Consider the following 16,582-nt stretch of genomic DNA (forward strand, 5'->3'; position numbering starts at 1 on the left):
CACATTCGCAAACAATATATTATTTCTTTAATTGTGCAATGTAAGTAGATTAAAGCAGCATTTCTAGCACTGATAATTAGTTACAATCCTTTATGTGCTTACCCGAAAGCTTTCTTTCAGTTAGAACTGTATAACATTGCAGTGTTAATGGTTTTGAAGATAAGTAATTGGAGTTGAACTTGCACATTATTTCTCCTTTAGTTCCTTCTGTGCCTGTTTTCTCCTCCCGCACATTCAGAGAATATTCAGCCTTTTTGGAGGAGATTTATGGTTATACAAAGGTGCAGGTGGAAAGAAAATATTTTCTGCCATATGTTACTGGTTGACAGAAAGAGAATATTGGATATAATTGTACCTTTTTAGATAGGTTGAAGGAGAGAGTTCTGAAAATTCATACTAATAAAAGTTAGGCCTTATCCTCAATCTTAGTACAGTGATACCTTGTCTTACAAACTTAATTGGTTCCAGGACGAGGTTCTTAAGGTGAAAAGTTTGTAAGACAAAACAATGTTTCCCATAAGAATCAATGGAAAAGCGATTAATGTGTGCAAGCCCAAAATTCACCCCTTTTGCCAGCCGAAGCGCCCGTTTTTGCACTGCTGAGATTTCTCTGAGGCTTCCCACCATGGGAAACCCCACCTCCGGACTTCTGTGTTTTTGCGATGCTGCAGGGGAATCCCAGAAGGATAATCCCAGCATCGCAAAAACAAGCACTTCGCTGGCAACGGAAGTCCGGAGGTGGGGTTTCCCAGTGAGGTCGCAAACACACCAAAGTCTTTGAAACCCCACCTCCAGACGTCTTTGTTTTTGCAGTGCTGTGATTTCACTGAGGCTCCCCTCACTGGTAAACCCCACCTCCGGACTTCCGTTGCCAGCGAAGTGCCTGTTTTTGCGCTGCAGGGATTCCCCTGCTGGGATTCCCCTGCAGCATCACAAAAACACGGAAATCCGGAGGTGGGGTTTCCCATGGTGGGGAGGCTCAGAGAAATCTCAGCAGTGCAAAAACGGGCGCTTCGCTGGCAACGGAACTCCGGAGGCGGGGCATCCCAGCGGCAGCGGTGGGTTTGTAAGGTGAAAATAGTTTGTAAAAAGAGGCAAAAAAATCTTAAACCCCGGGTTTGTATCTCGAAAAGTTTGTATGATGAGGCGTTTGTAAGATGAGGTATCACTGTATGTTCTCCTCTAAATTAACTGTGTGACTTCTTTCTCCTGAGTTTCTGTGAGACACAGAAGTAAATTATAATTTAATGAGTTTGACTCTTAAATAATAGTTTTTCTCTGAAAGAAGAAGCATTTTGAATTTTTCACTTTATATTGGAGGATACTATTATGTCACTTGATTTTGGTTCAGTTTAGACTTCTTTCTTTACAGGGGTATAGGCACATTACAAAAATGATGACATCTAGTCTTCTAATAATTAAACAGAATATAGATTTCTAAACTTGTCTTGCAGATGTCCTAGATGAAAGCTAGTTTAGAAGATACATCAAATTGGAAGTAGGCATTATGATATGGAGGGTCTTTGGTCTCAGCACTAGAAAATTACTTGCACACTGACTATTTGAACCAATGTTTGTCTGGGAACACTCCAGATGGCAAAGTCTAAAAAATACATACACATATATGCATACATGCATACACACACACTGAGACATTACTTTATCTCAGTTGCTTTCCATCTTTCAATGAAATGAATATCCAGAAAGAAGCTTCACTGCTTCACCTTTGGAAAGAATGGGAAAGTAATATAATGTACATAGAAAACACTATGTTTGCTTTGTAAAATTAGTGTTTTAATGGAAGGATGCTAAGTTTTGGAGGGAATTTAGGACGTAACATCCTTTGTATGATATGCCAGCAATGCATGTAAAAGTATCAGCATGAACAAGATCAAACTAAATTTGATTTAAGTCAATATATTGAAATATATTTAATTAGCAGTAAGTGTAGCAAGATATTATACAGTCCTGGGATGGCTGAATCTGTACCCCTGTTAAAGTTGAATAGGGAGTAGCACAGAGTCTTCCCTTTTGGACTGGTGATGTAAATATAGTAATTAAAGTAAGTGCTAATATATCCCATAGGCTCTCCAGAGTAATGTGTATGTATATGAAGAAAGATAATGGAGTTTGATCACGAAGCATAAGCATAACATAGAAACATAAACACAATTGGGGTAAAACCTGAAAGAAGCTCTTATATTGCATTGGATACTCATTAGCTTTCTTTATATTGAAAATAAGGATCATTTTTCTCTAAATGGTTTGGGATTCTTTTTTTTAAAAAAGGCTGCTGCAGACTATCTGATTTTCATTTTACTGATTTGTGTTTTTCTTAGTGTGAATTTATAATTTCAGTTTGTGATTTGAAACTGTAATTGTGTTGTAAACTGGAGAGAGACCGAACAGTATAATGCAAGCCTGACAATCCATTCTTTAAGTAGAATAATAGCTGAAATTCTTCATGATTAGAAATACAGTATCAACATAATCGATTTAACAACATTACACCGGAGCTGAAAATAGACTGAAATCCCAAGCCAGGCATCTACCGTGTCTGAGTGAAACATCTTTCATATGGTTCTAAGATGAAATTACTCCTGAATGAATAGCATCTTCATTTATCTTCAAAGCCTCCTCTGTGGTACTAGCGAATGTACTCTTCACACATTCTGCAGCAGGAATTACATTATAGCAGCATTCCAGGGTAGTATAAAACTGATTGTTCTGGAAAATGAACCTGGCTTTGCAATAAATTACATTTGCAGGTACAAAAGAACGTGTTACTTTGTTTAAAATAGTCACAAATACAATTAAACTCTTAATTTATGTTAAACTACAAATGTGACTATTATCATAACTGCATTAGGCATATACTCTATCATTCCAAGAATGATATTGAACCATTTTCATTTATAATTTTAGACAGACATTGCAATTTACAGCATCTGCCACCGCTTGATAGGAAAACTGGAATATTTTTTGCATTAGTTCATGTTGTATAATTTCCACTTTTTTCCACTTGTCATTTTTTAATGAAAGAAAATGCAGATCCCCTTCAGTGTCTGCATATTGACATTCTCTACAGCCGTATTTTAAATATTAATCGTTATAATACTACTAGGACTGGCTTTGATTTATTTATAAGATTAATAATATGCAATTCCAGAAAAGCCTTGGTATTACTCAGAATATCTGAGCTTGGAATCTTTCTTCATAGTTTATGGAAATCTTCTCTCTTCATGTTGTTTTATGGGAATAGGTTTATGGAAATTTTACTTGTCTCAAATGTGTATTCTGTTGTGGTGGAAGAACCTGAAAATCAGAGCATAGGTTTATTAGGGAACAATGCTTTTGTCATTGCTTCCCACTGTTCCTCATTTTCAGGTATAGCCACAAAGCCTATTTGACTGATTTAGCTTTGATATGTTTTTGAAATTAATCATTCTTGTCTGTTTATAGAGCTGGCCTGTTTAGGGGTTCAAAGACCTTAAGACATTTGCTTTTTTAGGAATGAGAACTTTCTAAACAGAGTTTATTCTAGGGGATCATTACCCACAGTTTAAATTCCTAAGCTTCTAATCTATTAGGAGAGCCAAGATTTATTTTTCAGCCAGGTTAGATCTGTATAATGTAAGCTACAGATATGGTAGCTTTACATGCTGTAGATTGGGCACTTTTAATAGTTGATTAAAGTTAACAGAAGGAGAAAAGAATGGCATCTTTTTAAAAATGTGAAGTGGGTTACATGTTAATTTGTAGGCCAAGCTCCATGAAAAAATAGAATTGTAGCAGAAAGTTTCATCAATTCATTTTAAAACTTCAATAATCATTATTGCCAAATTGGAATGTAAAGGGTTTTTTTGGTGCAGTTTCGTTTTTTAGAGAGAGGTTATCACAGTAAAGTACAAGAAAATGGAGATGCTATATACAGTATTTCAGATTGCTGTTGAAGCCAGTAGTATAGTTCTCCTAGTTATATGTTTTGGAAAATATTATAAATAAAGGAATAATTCTTGTGGGCTAAAATTACAAATTGCCTCCGTATAATGTGGAAATTTTTTAATTTACTGTTCTTTATTTTCAGGCTTTTTTACAAATGTCCAATCTGCCAGTCCAGGTGGTTTGTAGGGCAAATGCAGAATATATGTCCCCATCTGGTAAGTGTACCAATCATTTACACTACACCTGTGCTTGGAAACTATGGCAACAGTATCTCATCTTGGAGATTGGTTGGAGTTACTGTACGCTGTGTGATGCAGTAGCTTGTTTCTTGTTATGCTACAGATTTTTTTCTTGCAAGAAACAGAAATAATACCTTTTCATCATTAAACTGTATTAAACGGCAGTGTTGTAAGGCCAAGGTAAACATACAGCTAACAATTCTGTGTGTTTAAATGTGAACCGCCTCGGTCAGGATGGAAGTAGATGGAAGAGTCTGGTTTTAACATTAGATGAGAAGAGATGACCTGTCTTCTTTCTTACATTCTACCTTTGAGCAGCTTTTTCCTTTAATACCCTAACAAAGATTACTTTACAGAATTGAGCTTTCAGAATGATTGAAGAGAGAGGGCCCAGATGGAGGTAACCAATCATTGTATATATGTCCTCATGTACCCCTTTCAAGCAGGTCCTCTTCAACATCCTCTTCTAATCTGGGGCAATTTGATATGCAAATATACAGGGCTGCTACTGTGCTTCTCATTTGATCTAATTATGAATGAAAGTAGCATTTTTGGGGGGCTATTCATAATTTGATGCTTATTATCTATTGAAGGGGGCATGTTCAGAAAGGAATTTCCCACACTTCATTGTATATGAAGAGTAGGACTTGCCATATCTGGCTTGCAAAATCCAAGCTACCATTGGATGTCAACAAAGAGGTTATGAAAAATGCAACTTCCTTCTAGAAGTCACCCAGATCTTTGCAGATAGCAAACTTGCATATTCACATGTTCACATATTCACATGTAGACATCACTTTCCTTATTGCAGGAAACAAGATGTGTCTGCAGTGGGCACAGCTGGACTTGTTAACAATGACATCCATGCAGGCTAAACGATACTTCGATTGAGTACTGTGGGACTGAATTCACTGAGATGTAGTCTCCTAAATTTCATTATCTAGGCATGTCCCCTTATGGCCTAGAGAACTATTGGGAATATGTACATTGCTTTTTATGAACATAGCCTGCTAATTAGCCAATAATGTGGTGTGTTCTTATTCCCCATTAGCTGTGGTAAAAGGAAATATCTAAATAAAGTAAAATTCAATGTTAATGGGAATATCCCCCCCCCCAAGTTTTTGAGTTGGCAGGTTGAAAGCATTTCCTGCTGCCTACCGCAAAAGCCTTTTCATCATGCATTATCATATGCATGCTTTCGTATAAATTACCGCTTGGATAAATGGAGCTTCTGTGAATGCAACAGTGTGGCAGAAATTGTGGACCTAATTCTAGAAGGTTAAAATTCAGAACCCACCAATGCATTTTCCTCTTTTTATGAGATTCCACATTTGAGGACCGCTTGCTTGGCGCTGCTCTCTTTCTCTCTCCATCTGTTAATAAGAGAGCACTTAACTTGCACCTTGTGAGAGCACTGATATGCTGACTCTTGCTGTAGGAACACCAAAAGCTTATTTTGCAAGCAAAATAGTACTTCTGTAGCAGCAAAAGTTTGATTGGTAGGACCATAGAGAGGTCTAGAAGTTCAAAAGGCCCTGCATTCCTTTTGCTGTGTATGTCGTTGTGCAGAGGCTGGCTTGCAATTCCTTTTTTGAGCCAGTGTAACTGTCCCACCCCTTTCCTCAGTAAAAGTAAAAGCAAGAATAATCCAAATATTTGCGGGACGGTGTTTAATCTTCACAGATATTTGTGTAGTTCTTCATGGAAGAGACTGACATTACAGGGAGTCCTTCACTTGCCACAGTTCATTTAGTGACCGTTCAAAGTTATAGTGGCACTGAAAAAAGTGACTTATGACCAGTTTTCACATCTCCATGATCATGTGATTCAGATGTTTGGCAGCTGGTTCATATCTATGACTGTTGCTGTGTCCTGAGGTCATACTTTTTGCAACCTTCAAACAAAGTTGAGTGTGGAAGCCAGATTCACTCAACAAACAGGTTACTAACTTATCAACTGGAGTGATTCATTTAAGAACTGTGGCGAGAAATGTCATATAACGGGGCAAGTCACTTAACAAGTTTCTCATTTTGAGGTCAATTGTGGTCGTAAGTTGAGGACTACCCATATTTCACAGCAAGAGGTTTTAAGATTATAGCCTTTCAGTGTCAACAACGGAACACTAGGTCACTTAGTTCATTGCTTGCTCAATTTCTGATGAGGTGTCACTAAGGTATGAGCGCAGAGTTAGCACATATAACTATTTTTATTAGAATTATAGCAGGGTGGTGATTTTATTATACTTAAGTCAAATGTCATAAAAGAGTGTGCAAACTTTTGAAATATTCAGGACTTTTATTGGGGTATAGGAGGAAGTAGGGAAAGTTAAAAATTAGGTTACCATAGATGCTTTAGTTTGAAATTTTCAGTATCTCAAAATGAAAATATTACATTTCATAGGAAAATCAGAAATGGATATCAGATTATATCTAGTAATTTTTTAATAAAAAGTAATAGCGACCGGTCTTTCTCCCTTTTTGAAAACACAAAGGCTGGCTGGATCATCAATGCATCTCTTACCAGAAGTTATCCTGAATGCTGTTCGTGGATACTATTTTTTAAAACTCTCTATCTTCTATATTATACACAATTTCTGTGAAACTGACAGAGTGTACTATATTAAAGTCCAGCAACATTAGCATTTACTTTAGTATTTGGAGCAAATATTAAGTGGAGGTTTTTTGTGACATTTGTTTTGACAATCTTTGATTTGTTGTTAATGTACTGGGTGGAGGCTAGTTGATTTTACAATTGCTTCTTCCTGTACCTCTGGAAGAAATATGTATGCCCAACTGTAGCCTTTCTGCTAATAACTGGTGCTCAGGGTAATTGTATTCTTGATTATGAATCAAGGGAAGATTCTTGTCATTTGGGGGCTTTGGTTTACAAGAGAATCAGAAGTAACTGTGTAGAAGCTTTTTTTTTTTTTTTAAATGGCCTGACACAAACTGTCCAACCCCAATAACTCTTCTGTGTGAATAAGAAGCACTTACATGCTTCCAGAATTCCCTGAATGCGAAAGGTCGGATTTTTAGGAGTAGCTGAGGTCTTGGTATCACTGAATGACAACCAAGCCACACAACTGTGTGAATTTTTTCTTAAATTACACATGTTACGTTATCTTCCAGCCCCCACAAACTAATTGTTGCATTAAACTATTCTTTCATTATAATTTTGATGATGATCATCATCATCGATTTTTTTTTAAATAAGGACAGTAGCATTTGGGTTTCACAGATATTTGTATTCAGGAAAGGATCAAGTACTTTTGCCTAGAACAAATGCTATCAACCTATGTTTTTGTACAACTTTCAAAACAGATACTCAAACCCAAAACAGAAATCTCAGTTTTACAAGGGTCCCTCTTCTTATCATTCTGGTTCATTCTGAATGCTATGTTGGTGATGAATGTTGAAATGTACTCTTCTTTTCACCCACAGGAAAAGTGCCCTTTATTCATGTAGGAAATCAAGTAGTTTCAGAACTTGGACCCATTGTCCAGTTTGTAAAAGCCAAGGTAATGTGTATATACAGATATTTATATATATATAAAAAAAGATAAATACCTTTTCAGCAGTTGTTTTAATTCTTTGTTTATGAAATTATCCTGGTGATTTGATAAAATCATAGCTTTGAAAATTAAATACTTTATTCTTTCAGAAAACACTGCATTAATAAGCTTTTAAAGATGTTATCCAGTTCAGTGGGTTACTTTTCTGCTGAGTGCTTATGCTTAAAAAGACTTATACATTTTTATCTATTGTTATTGAGCTGAACTCTTTTTTCCCCTGTAGAAAGGATATTCTGTACAATATTATCTTTCTCTCTATACATGTCCATATTAAAGAAACCCTATTATTTATCCAGATAGCACACAAATCTGTATTACCCAAGAATTTCAGAAAGAGGCCCTACAGCCACCTTGCTCATCCTGATGTCTTCTAGTTATATTTAAGTTGCAGCTCCAAGGTCTCCCCAGTTAGCACATAATGAGATCCTTAAACTGAAACAAGTTTAAATGGTAATTATTGTAAAGTCTCCTTGAAGAGAGTTCAACTGATGAAGTAATATGCTTGCCCCTGTAGTTTTCCGCACAACAATACAAATGGAGCATGAAATTGTGTTGGATTTTAAAAAAAAACACTTTCCAATGTAACCTATAGAATTGGTATTTCTTGGTTATTTCCCACCAAGGACTGACCAGACCCAATCCTGATTGTATCACTTGATTTAGGATAACAAACTGGTGTTGTTGGGTCATCTTTTGAAGATGAAATTTGGATAATGTAGGTTTCTGGCTGCATTATAATTGCAGGTCTTCACTTTGGCGGGAGAAAGAAAGGAATTTTCCCTTTCTTTAGCTACTTGCATGCTCTGAAACTATCTTGAGTCTGATCAAGTTGCAAAAGTATAAGGGGGAAGGCAAGATATCTGTAAGGAAGAGGGAGTGAAGATATGCTTTTTCCAGTAGGACCTTTCAGCCAAATCCATATTTGTCTTGGATACAGCGTTGATTCCCTTTTGAAGCAAATGATATTCTGGCCTTCATACATGGTGATATGTATCATTTAGATATTTAAATATTTTCTGTTGCTTAAATTTCTCATACATTTAGGATGTATATGTGTATGTATAATTTTGATTTTAGGCGAGCAATGTTTCCATAATAATAATGATAATAATGATAGTAATAATGATAGTAATAATAATAATAATAATAATAATAATAATAATAATAATAATAGAGCTGGGGTGATGCTGCAGGTAGAGTGCTGTACTGCAGGCCACTGAAACTGACTGTAGATCTGAAGGTCAGTGGTTCAAATCTCATCACTGGCTGAAGGTTGACTCAGCCTCCCATCCTTCCGAGGTGGGTAAAATGAGGATCCGGATTGTGGGGCAATATGCTGGCTCTGTTAAAAAGTGCTATTGCTAACATGTTGTAAGCCGCCCTGAGTCTAAGGAGAAGGGTGGCATAAAAAATAAATAAATAAATAAATAAATAAATAAATAAATAATAGTAGTAGTAGTAGTAATAATAATGATAATGATAATAATAATGATAATAATAATAATAATAATAATAATAAAAAATAGATTTGTAGATCCTTCCTTTCCGTCTTCCAAATTTACTAATTCATGTGGCCTTAAAAGCCAATTCTATAACTGAACTGATTAATAAATAGACTTTTATTTTTACCTTTTTCTCCAATATTTTTCTCAAGAGTTTTTAGTTTATTCTGTAATACTGTATACTGTGATACAGTGTAATAATATCAACTTGTTTGTTGATTGTTTTCAGTTGATACACAATGGATAGAAATTTATAAACTAGTTACATGGTAATTAAATGGGGAAAAACCAAAATATAAGTTGAATCCTAGCATTTGTCTAGTATAAACGTATTTCTGATTATATATTCAAATGCAACAAGGCTTGAACAGTAAATACCTAAAGAATTCTCAGTGGATTCAGGCTGAGGCAAATCCTTTTTAGATGAACTTAAAAAAACCCCAATTATAGTAGTTTAGATGTCTCTTTGAAAGAGCTTTCATTTTTGAAATTGTTTGTCTGTATGTCTTGGCTCTATAGGAAGAGGCCTGAGCTGTCCAAAAGCCCTTTGGATCGTGTCCTACATCTAAGATAGGGTAGGCATTACCCCAGTGCTCTCCAGAGGGTTTGCATTGTAATTTTGATCATTTCAGAACCTTGGCCATGCTTGCTGTGGCTTTTGAAATTAAGATCTTTTTTTTTTTTTAAAGAAATGCACCCTCGAATTGGCTATTCCCGTTGCTGCATGCTCTGTTTGCTATTTTGACTATTGCCAAGAAATAATGTTGCACTTAGTTCTTGGCTTCTGCAATCTCCTGCATAGAGAACACTTTGTTTAAATCTTAAAAAATTCCAAATAATCAATATTTATGCTTACTCTTGCTTCTTTCTTTAGTCTTGTAAATCGATACCCATGCATCGTATTTTAATAAGGTATTTTACATCACCATAACTCACTTCAGTTTATTTACAAAGACGTTGTATTTATAAAAACCACTCAGCAGAAAAGCAAAAGAAAGAACTGTAGCTGGAAAGTTATGTTTACTGATCACTCTGTACTTTTCTATTTAAAAGATTTTACTTCAATATTCCACCCTACCCCCAGAGCCTTTAATAGTCCTTGAGGTCTCCAAAGCTGCCTCTTATGTGTAATGTTGCAAAAGATTGTTTTGAATGAGAGAAAGGCCTGGACTTCAATAAAGTTTGGAAAGAACCCAAACGGATAATTTTTACTCTCCTTTCTCTTTCCTTCCTTCTCTCCTGCCTTAGGGCCATTCACTTAGTGATGGGTTGGATGAAGTCCAAAAAGCTGAGATGAAAGCCTACATGGAATTAGTCAATAATATGCTTTTGACAGCAGAGGTATGGCAAAACACTAGTAATTTGTCAGTCTTGGGAAATGAATTATAGCGAATAGGGGGAGTAAAATGCTATTTTCTTTGTAACATTGCAAGCCACAGCTACCATTTGTGTATAAAACAAAAAAAAAGGTGGACCTATGATTAACAGTGCTTCTCAAAAAGCAGCACACTTTTATATACACTTCGCAATCCTTTTCAGATTATTTTTGGTGCACTGAAATATTGTATTTGCTTCATGATAGATCTAGTAGTTGTATTTATGTGTTTTAAATGTTATTAATGGCTTGTTTGGTAGAGCTAGGAGAGAAAGCTGCAAGGAATAAATGACTGTGTAACCTTCTCCGTTATGAAGTTTAGTATTCTTTGGTTTCTAGCTGTATCTTCAGTGGTGTGATGGTGCTACAGTCCAGGAGGTGAGTGATTCTGCAGCATACATCTTAATTAAATTTTAATGAGAAAACACTTTTGCTCACAATTGCAAGTCCCTACTCATAAATGAAACATAGAGTTTTATACCACTAATGATACTTTTTTGGGGGGAGGGCGGGAGCTTTAATTTTGCTTGCATATACATTTCGGGTTACTCTATGTCATTATTGGATGTGCTGGTTTTAAAATGAAATTTTTAAAAATATAATTTTAAAGGCTTGCTTTTTTAGCTGCAAGTTATAAATGATTGCAGAGAATCAGCTTCTCAGGCAGAGCCACGGCAATAAAACCATAGTTAGACTAGTCTTTTCTAAAACACAGCCTTTTCAGTTTTATAAGAACACAAAAATCCTTTTCTCCCCCCCTTTAAAGATCACTCATCCAAGATATGGTTCTCCTTATCCTTGGCCTCTGAATCGTATTTTGGCCTATCAGAAGCAATGGGAGGTCCAGCGTAAAATGAAGGCTATTGGCTGGGGCAATAAGTCACTTGATCAGGTCAGTCATTTGTTTCCAAGTCTGACCCCCCCCCCCCCGGGAAAAATGTAAAATGTAAGGTTTCAGGGAGGCACTGATTTATTTGTATCTTCTTAGTAAATTAAATAAAAAATACCCTCCACTGTCTATGATCTGAGATAATGGTCTTAATGTGTGATATATTTTGATTTGCTAGATACATTTTTAATTTCAGTTTTTATAATACAGTGTGTTTATAATGAAGCAGGACACTTAAATGGCCAGAATATAAGCTCAATATTTGAGTAATAGGATCATAGTATTGGGCATTAGATGGTTAGCTATCAGTAGAAGTTAGTATTAGGCGAAGTTCCCAAATGCTCTCAGGTATGTACACGAGGGCTATTTTTTAACAGCAACTGCTATCAGATGTTATTCTAGAGGTGCTTTTAATCTTTGGATGAAGACTTTTTGAAGGATGCTGGTGTGGGAGGGGGAGGAAAGACCAAGTGTTCACAAAAATTATATAAGAGGTTATTTGTATAGGTTTGTTTCTGGCTTGAATCTAAATACTTGGTCTGGAAACATGTTTTCGACCAACCCTGTTTGATTTTTAATAGCTGCAAATACATCATTATTGTATTTAAAGCAGGGGTGTTAAACTCACGACATGTGGGCTGGATGCATCATGCGCTGGCCATGCCCACTCCCATTTTAGTGAAGGGGGGAAAGTTGTGATATGTCACGTGACAATAATGTGACACTGTGAGCTTGACACTCCTGATTTAAAGGATAAAGAATAAAAGATCATATGGGAAGGACAAGAACTTTGTAGGACAAATATTGTTTAAAAATTATGAATCCAATGTATTTTTAACTAAAGTTTTGTTTCTATAGCACTTCATTAAAATTATGTTCTGCTCTTCCTTGATATCTATGTCCTTTTTAGGTACTTGAAGATGTAGATCAGTGTTGTGAAGCACTTTCTCAAAGGCTTGGGACACAACTGTATTTCTTCAATAAGAAGTAAGTTATTTAACGTAAGAGTTCTGCCAAGAAGACATTTTTCAAATGATGGGGAGATGTTTCTTCTGCTATATTTCTTTTTTTAATAGATGAAATAAAAATCTCTTCTTTTTCTAACTTTTGGTAAAATGGGCATCGCACTAGCTGCCTATTCATCCAGGAGCTAAAAAGCAGGAACTTCATTTTGTATTTCTTAATTTATGAGTGACGGAATGGCTAGATTACCTCTGGGAAAATTGAGAAACTTATGGGAAAAGGCAGCGACTCAGGAGGAATATCAAGGAAGGTTAATGGGATTACAAAGTTACAAAGTACTATGTGAAGAATTTCAGTGAAATGAGTTTTTGAAAATTTGATTTTTGTCTAAATTCTAAAATCTAGGCTAGATTAACGAAATGCTACCACCGCAAGTTTATTTCCATTCTAATTTATTCTTTGATTATATCCCTAAAAATGGTTTAAAAATAATATTAACTTCATATTTTCAATGCTTTGATCCATTCTCTCAGAATATGTAGTTTGATGGTGTGGGAGAGAGAATGTGTATGTGTGTGTGAGAGAAAGAGAGAGAGGGAGGGAGGGAGGGAGAGAAGGAGAGGGAATAAGACTTTTTACATTCACCTATATTAACATTAAACTTGAATGCAGTCTATCTGTTGATCCTCAGATTATGAAGACAGAACTCAGAAAACAAAAACTCAAGATCATTGATGCTGTGCAGCGACAGGATACTAAAATAGAATAGAATAGAATTATTTATTCACCAAGTGTGATTGGACACACAAGGAATTTGTCTTTGGTATATATGTGCTCAGTGTACATAAAAGAAAAGATATATTTGTCATGAGATGTAACACTTAATGATTGTCATAGGGTACAAATAAGCAATCAGGAAACAATCAATATAAATCGTAAGAATACAAGTAACAGTCATATAATCATAAGTGGGAAGAGATGGGTGATAGGAACGATGAGAAGACTAAAGGTAATAGTAATGCAGCATTAGTGTAGTTTGACAATGGTGAGATAATTATTTGTTTAGCAGAGTGATGGTGTTCGGGGGGAAAATTGCTCTTGTGTCTAGTTCTCTTGGTGTGTAGTGCTCTGTAGCGTCGTTTTGAGGGTATGAGCTGAAACAATTTACATCCAGGATGCGAGGGGTCAGTAAATATTTTCATTAACCTCGTTTTGACTCATGCAGTATATATGGAAGGCTGGTTGGCAGTAATTGTTTTCTCCTCAAAATAAAAGGATCAAGGTAGTATGCCATGGTCTGGATATACAACTGATACTAATGCCTAATGTGACTTGCAATGGTTGTGTTCTCTCATCCAACATACTAATTTTCTTTTGTTCATAGGCCAACTGAATTAGATGCTTTGGTATTTGGACATCTGTTCACAATCCTTACCACCCAATTGATCAGCGATGAACTGTCAGAAAAAGTGAAAGGCTACAGTAACCTTACTGCATTTTGCAGAAGAATAGAACAACACTACTTTGATGTTAAGACGGCCTAGTCCTTCTCCAAACTGTCTTTGATAAATAGAATGCTTATGATGAGAGTAATAATAAAGTTAACATTTTGACTATGCTTATTTTATTTTAAAAAGATAGTAGCACAGATTTGAAAATTGGGCTTAGCTCACAATTCGAGTCAGTTGCACCAAATCTGTTGTAGCCCAAGGGAATCTACCTGTGATGAATTCAAGAAACCTACTGTATTTAAAGCAAAATTGAGTTTTACATTATACATGTCTGTGTGCCATTTTAATATTCTTTTGAAGTGACCTTGAAACAATATTGTATCAAGATGTAAAACAATAAAGTTTAGACAATTCTATAAGTATTTTCTTAATATTTTTAACTGCTTACACATGCAACATTTTTACAATTATTTGCATTACATCCATTAAATTATTAAATTGGATTGGTTAAATGTGTCTATGTAAAATGTTTACATAAATAAATTTTGCATTTTAATCCTGCTATTAAGCAGAATTCTCTTATTTGGTTATTTAAAATATTAACAGTAAATAGCAAGAAAAATTACATATAATGTAGAACCTCTAAAATGCACTAATTTATAGTAAAATGTAAAAAACAATATATAAAAGATGAAATTATTCAGTTTTTAAATCATTCATAATTCTGGAGATCAAGAAAGTCAGTCTGAATAAATCCCTTTTTTGAGTTATTTCTCTTTTTTAATTACATATCTTTGACTGTTTGCTAGGTCATCTGAAGCATATTGAATTCAAAATTGTCTATTCTCTGGCTTTTTGATCAGTCTTTTCAATTGAAAACAAAGGCTATGAAAAAAAGAATATTCTTGTTCTTTAAAATGCTTCCATTCGGGAAATAAGTGGAAAACCAGTTTTTTGAAGATGGCTTGACTGCTACATATGTTTATGTAGGTTCCCATTTACAAAATGATTTTATTCTGAATTATGGAATAGATGGTTTATTCTTTGTGATGTCAGTAGCCAAATTTATTTCCTGCTTGAATCATCAGTAATCTAAATACTAATTTACAAGACAAAATGACTACAAGTCAGCAGCCTGCAGTCAACCTTTTAACTTCTTAAAGCCTGACACCATGCATTAACTCTGTTTGAAAGTGTCTGTTGGACTATAAATCCCTACTATCTTGAAATGATGTTGCAAGAGGTATGATCTATTATAAGCAAATAAAGTGTGCATAAATCTATTTGAGCCACTTAGACTGCACTTAAGGATATGGAGATGAGTGAATTACATTGCAAACTCAATAAGTAAAGTAAGATGAGCTGCAAAACTATTTCAAATAGATATTTTTTGTAATTATAGGTATATTCTTTGTCAGTCCCCCAATCAACATCATTCCCTTTCTAATCATTTGAGTTATCAGAATTCTCATTTAAATTAGGTTAAGTACAAGAAGCATTTGTTTGACAAAGCTAGAAGGCTACTACACTCTTTCAAAGTATTCATTTGGATAAAGTGCCTTTTTAAGAACTAAAACCATGGTGGCTTAAGTGTAGGATGAAAAATGCTAGGTTTCTAAGATTGGAAATTGTTTTAAAACCGTTTAGTACAGTGATGGTGAACCTATGGCACTGGTGGCACAGGTGGCATGCGGAGCCATATATGCTGGCACACATGCTGTTGCCTTAGCTCAGCTCCAATGTGCATGTGTGTGCTGGCCATCTGATTTTTAGCTCACACAGAGGCTCTGGGAGGGCATTTTTGGCTTTCAGAGAGCCTCCGGCGAGTGGGGAAGGACATTTTTACCTCCCCCAGCTCCAGGGAAGCTTCTGGAGCGCGGGGAAGGCAAAACACGATCCAACTGGACCCACCAGAAGTTGGGAAACAGACTGTTTCCGGTATCCAGAGGGCCTCCACGGGGCGGGGGAAGCTGTTTTTACTCCTCCTCAGGCATTGAATTATGGGCATGGGCACTCGTACACACCCACACTCTTTCGTCACCCGAGGAAAAAATGGGTTTGTCATCACTGGTCAAGTAGCTAACATCAAGAGAAACTCAACTTATACTTATTGTCCATAATAGAAATTGTAATTGTGAATCATTGTAATTAATAATAGATGAAAGTTACTCTGGCAGTGCATGGCTAGAATACATTTTACACGTGTTTCCGTGTATATTATCTAATTTTAAAACACTAGGACATTTAATAATACTGATGAGTGTCATGTAAGAAATATTGCCCTTGAAATTGCCAAGTGGTTTTTGTTGAAAATGGGAAGTTCAAGTTTATTTTCTTATGAAGGGAGACTTCGTTTTTATTGCGGTTTAAATTTATTATATGACCATCCCATATATAGCTTTAAATTAAAAGTATAAGATACAAACTTTTAAAAATGTATTTATTAATATGATTATAGCATGCTTTTTTCTGGTAGTCTTGTAAAAAGATTTGTTGAACCTTATAACAGGACAAATCTGTTAATGTTCCATGCTGTCTTGATTAAAAATTATGCTGTTTTGGTGACAGTGTTGCAGAAACTGTTTAATTCCTATTTTTCCTGATTACTTGCTGTAGTAAAGGGCTAATGAAAGTTGGATTCTAACAC

At 35.4% G+C, this 16,582-nt stretch overlaps 1 protein-coding gene across 1 annotated transcript in view; it reads left to right on the plus strand.

Annotated features, from left to right (window-relative positions):
• Window positions 1-14,499, plus strand: part of MTX2 (metaxin 2) — a 49,081-nt gene extending 34,582 nt beyond the window's left edge. Inside the window, exons 4-10 of the mRNA XM_070731819.1 lie at window positions 4,088-4,160; window positions 7,625-7,701; window positions 10,506-10,598; window positions 10,972-11,010; window positions 11,399-11,524; window positions 12,432-12,508; window positions 13,869-14,499. Of these exons, the coding sequence (XP_070587920.1) occupies window positions 4,088-4,160; window positions 7,625-7,701; window positions 10,506-10,598; window positions 10,972-11,010; window positions 11,399-11,524; window positions 12,432-12,508; window positions 13,869-14,028 (645 nt within the window). The 3' untranslated portion in view covers window positions 14,029-14,499. The remainder of the gene's footprint in view (window positions 1-4,087; window positions 4,161-7,624; window positions 7,702-10,505; window positions 10,599-10,971; window positions 11,011-11,398; window positions 11,525-12,431; window positions 12,509-13,868) is intronic.
• Window positions 14,500-16,582: the final 2,083 nt, after the last annotated feature.

The sequence above is a fragment of the Erythrolamprus reginae genome, chromosome 1 (assembly GCF_031021105.1).
Source record: "Erythrolamprus reginae isolate rEryReg1 chromosome 1, rEryReg1.hap1, whole genome shotgun sequence".
NCBI lineage: Eukaryota > Metazoa > Chordata > Lepidosauria > Squamata > Dipsadidae > Erythrolamprus > Erythrolamprus reginae.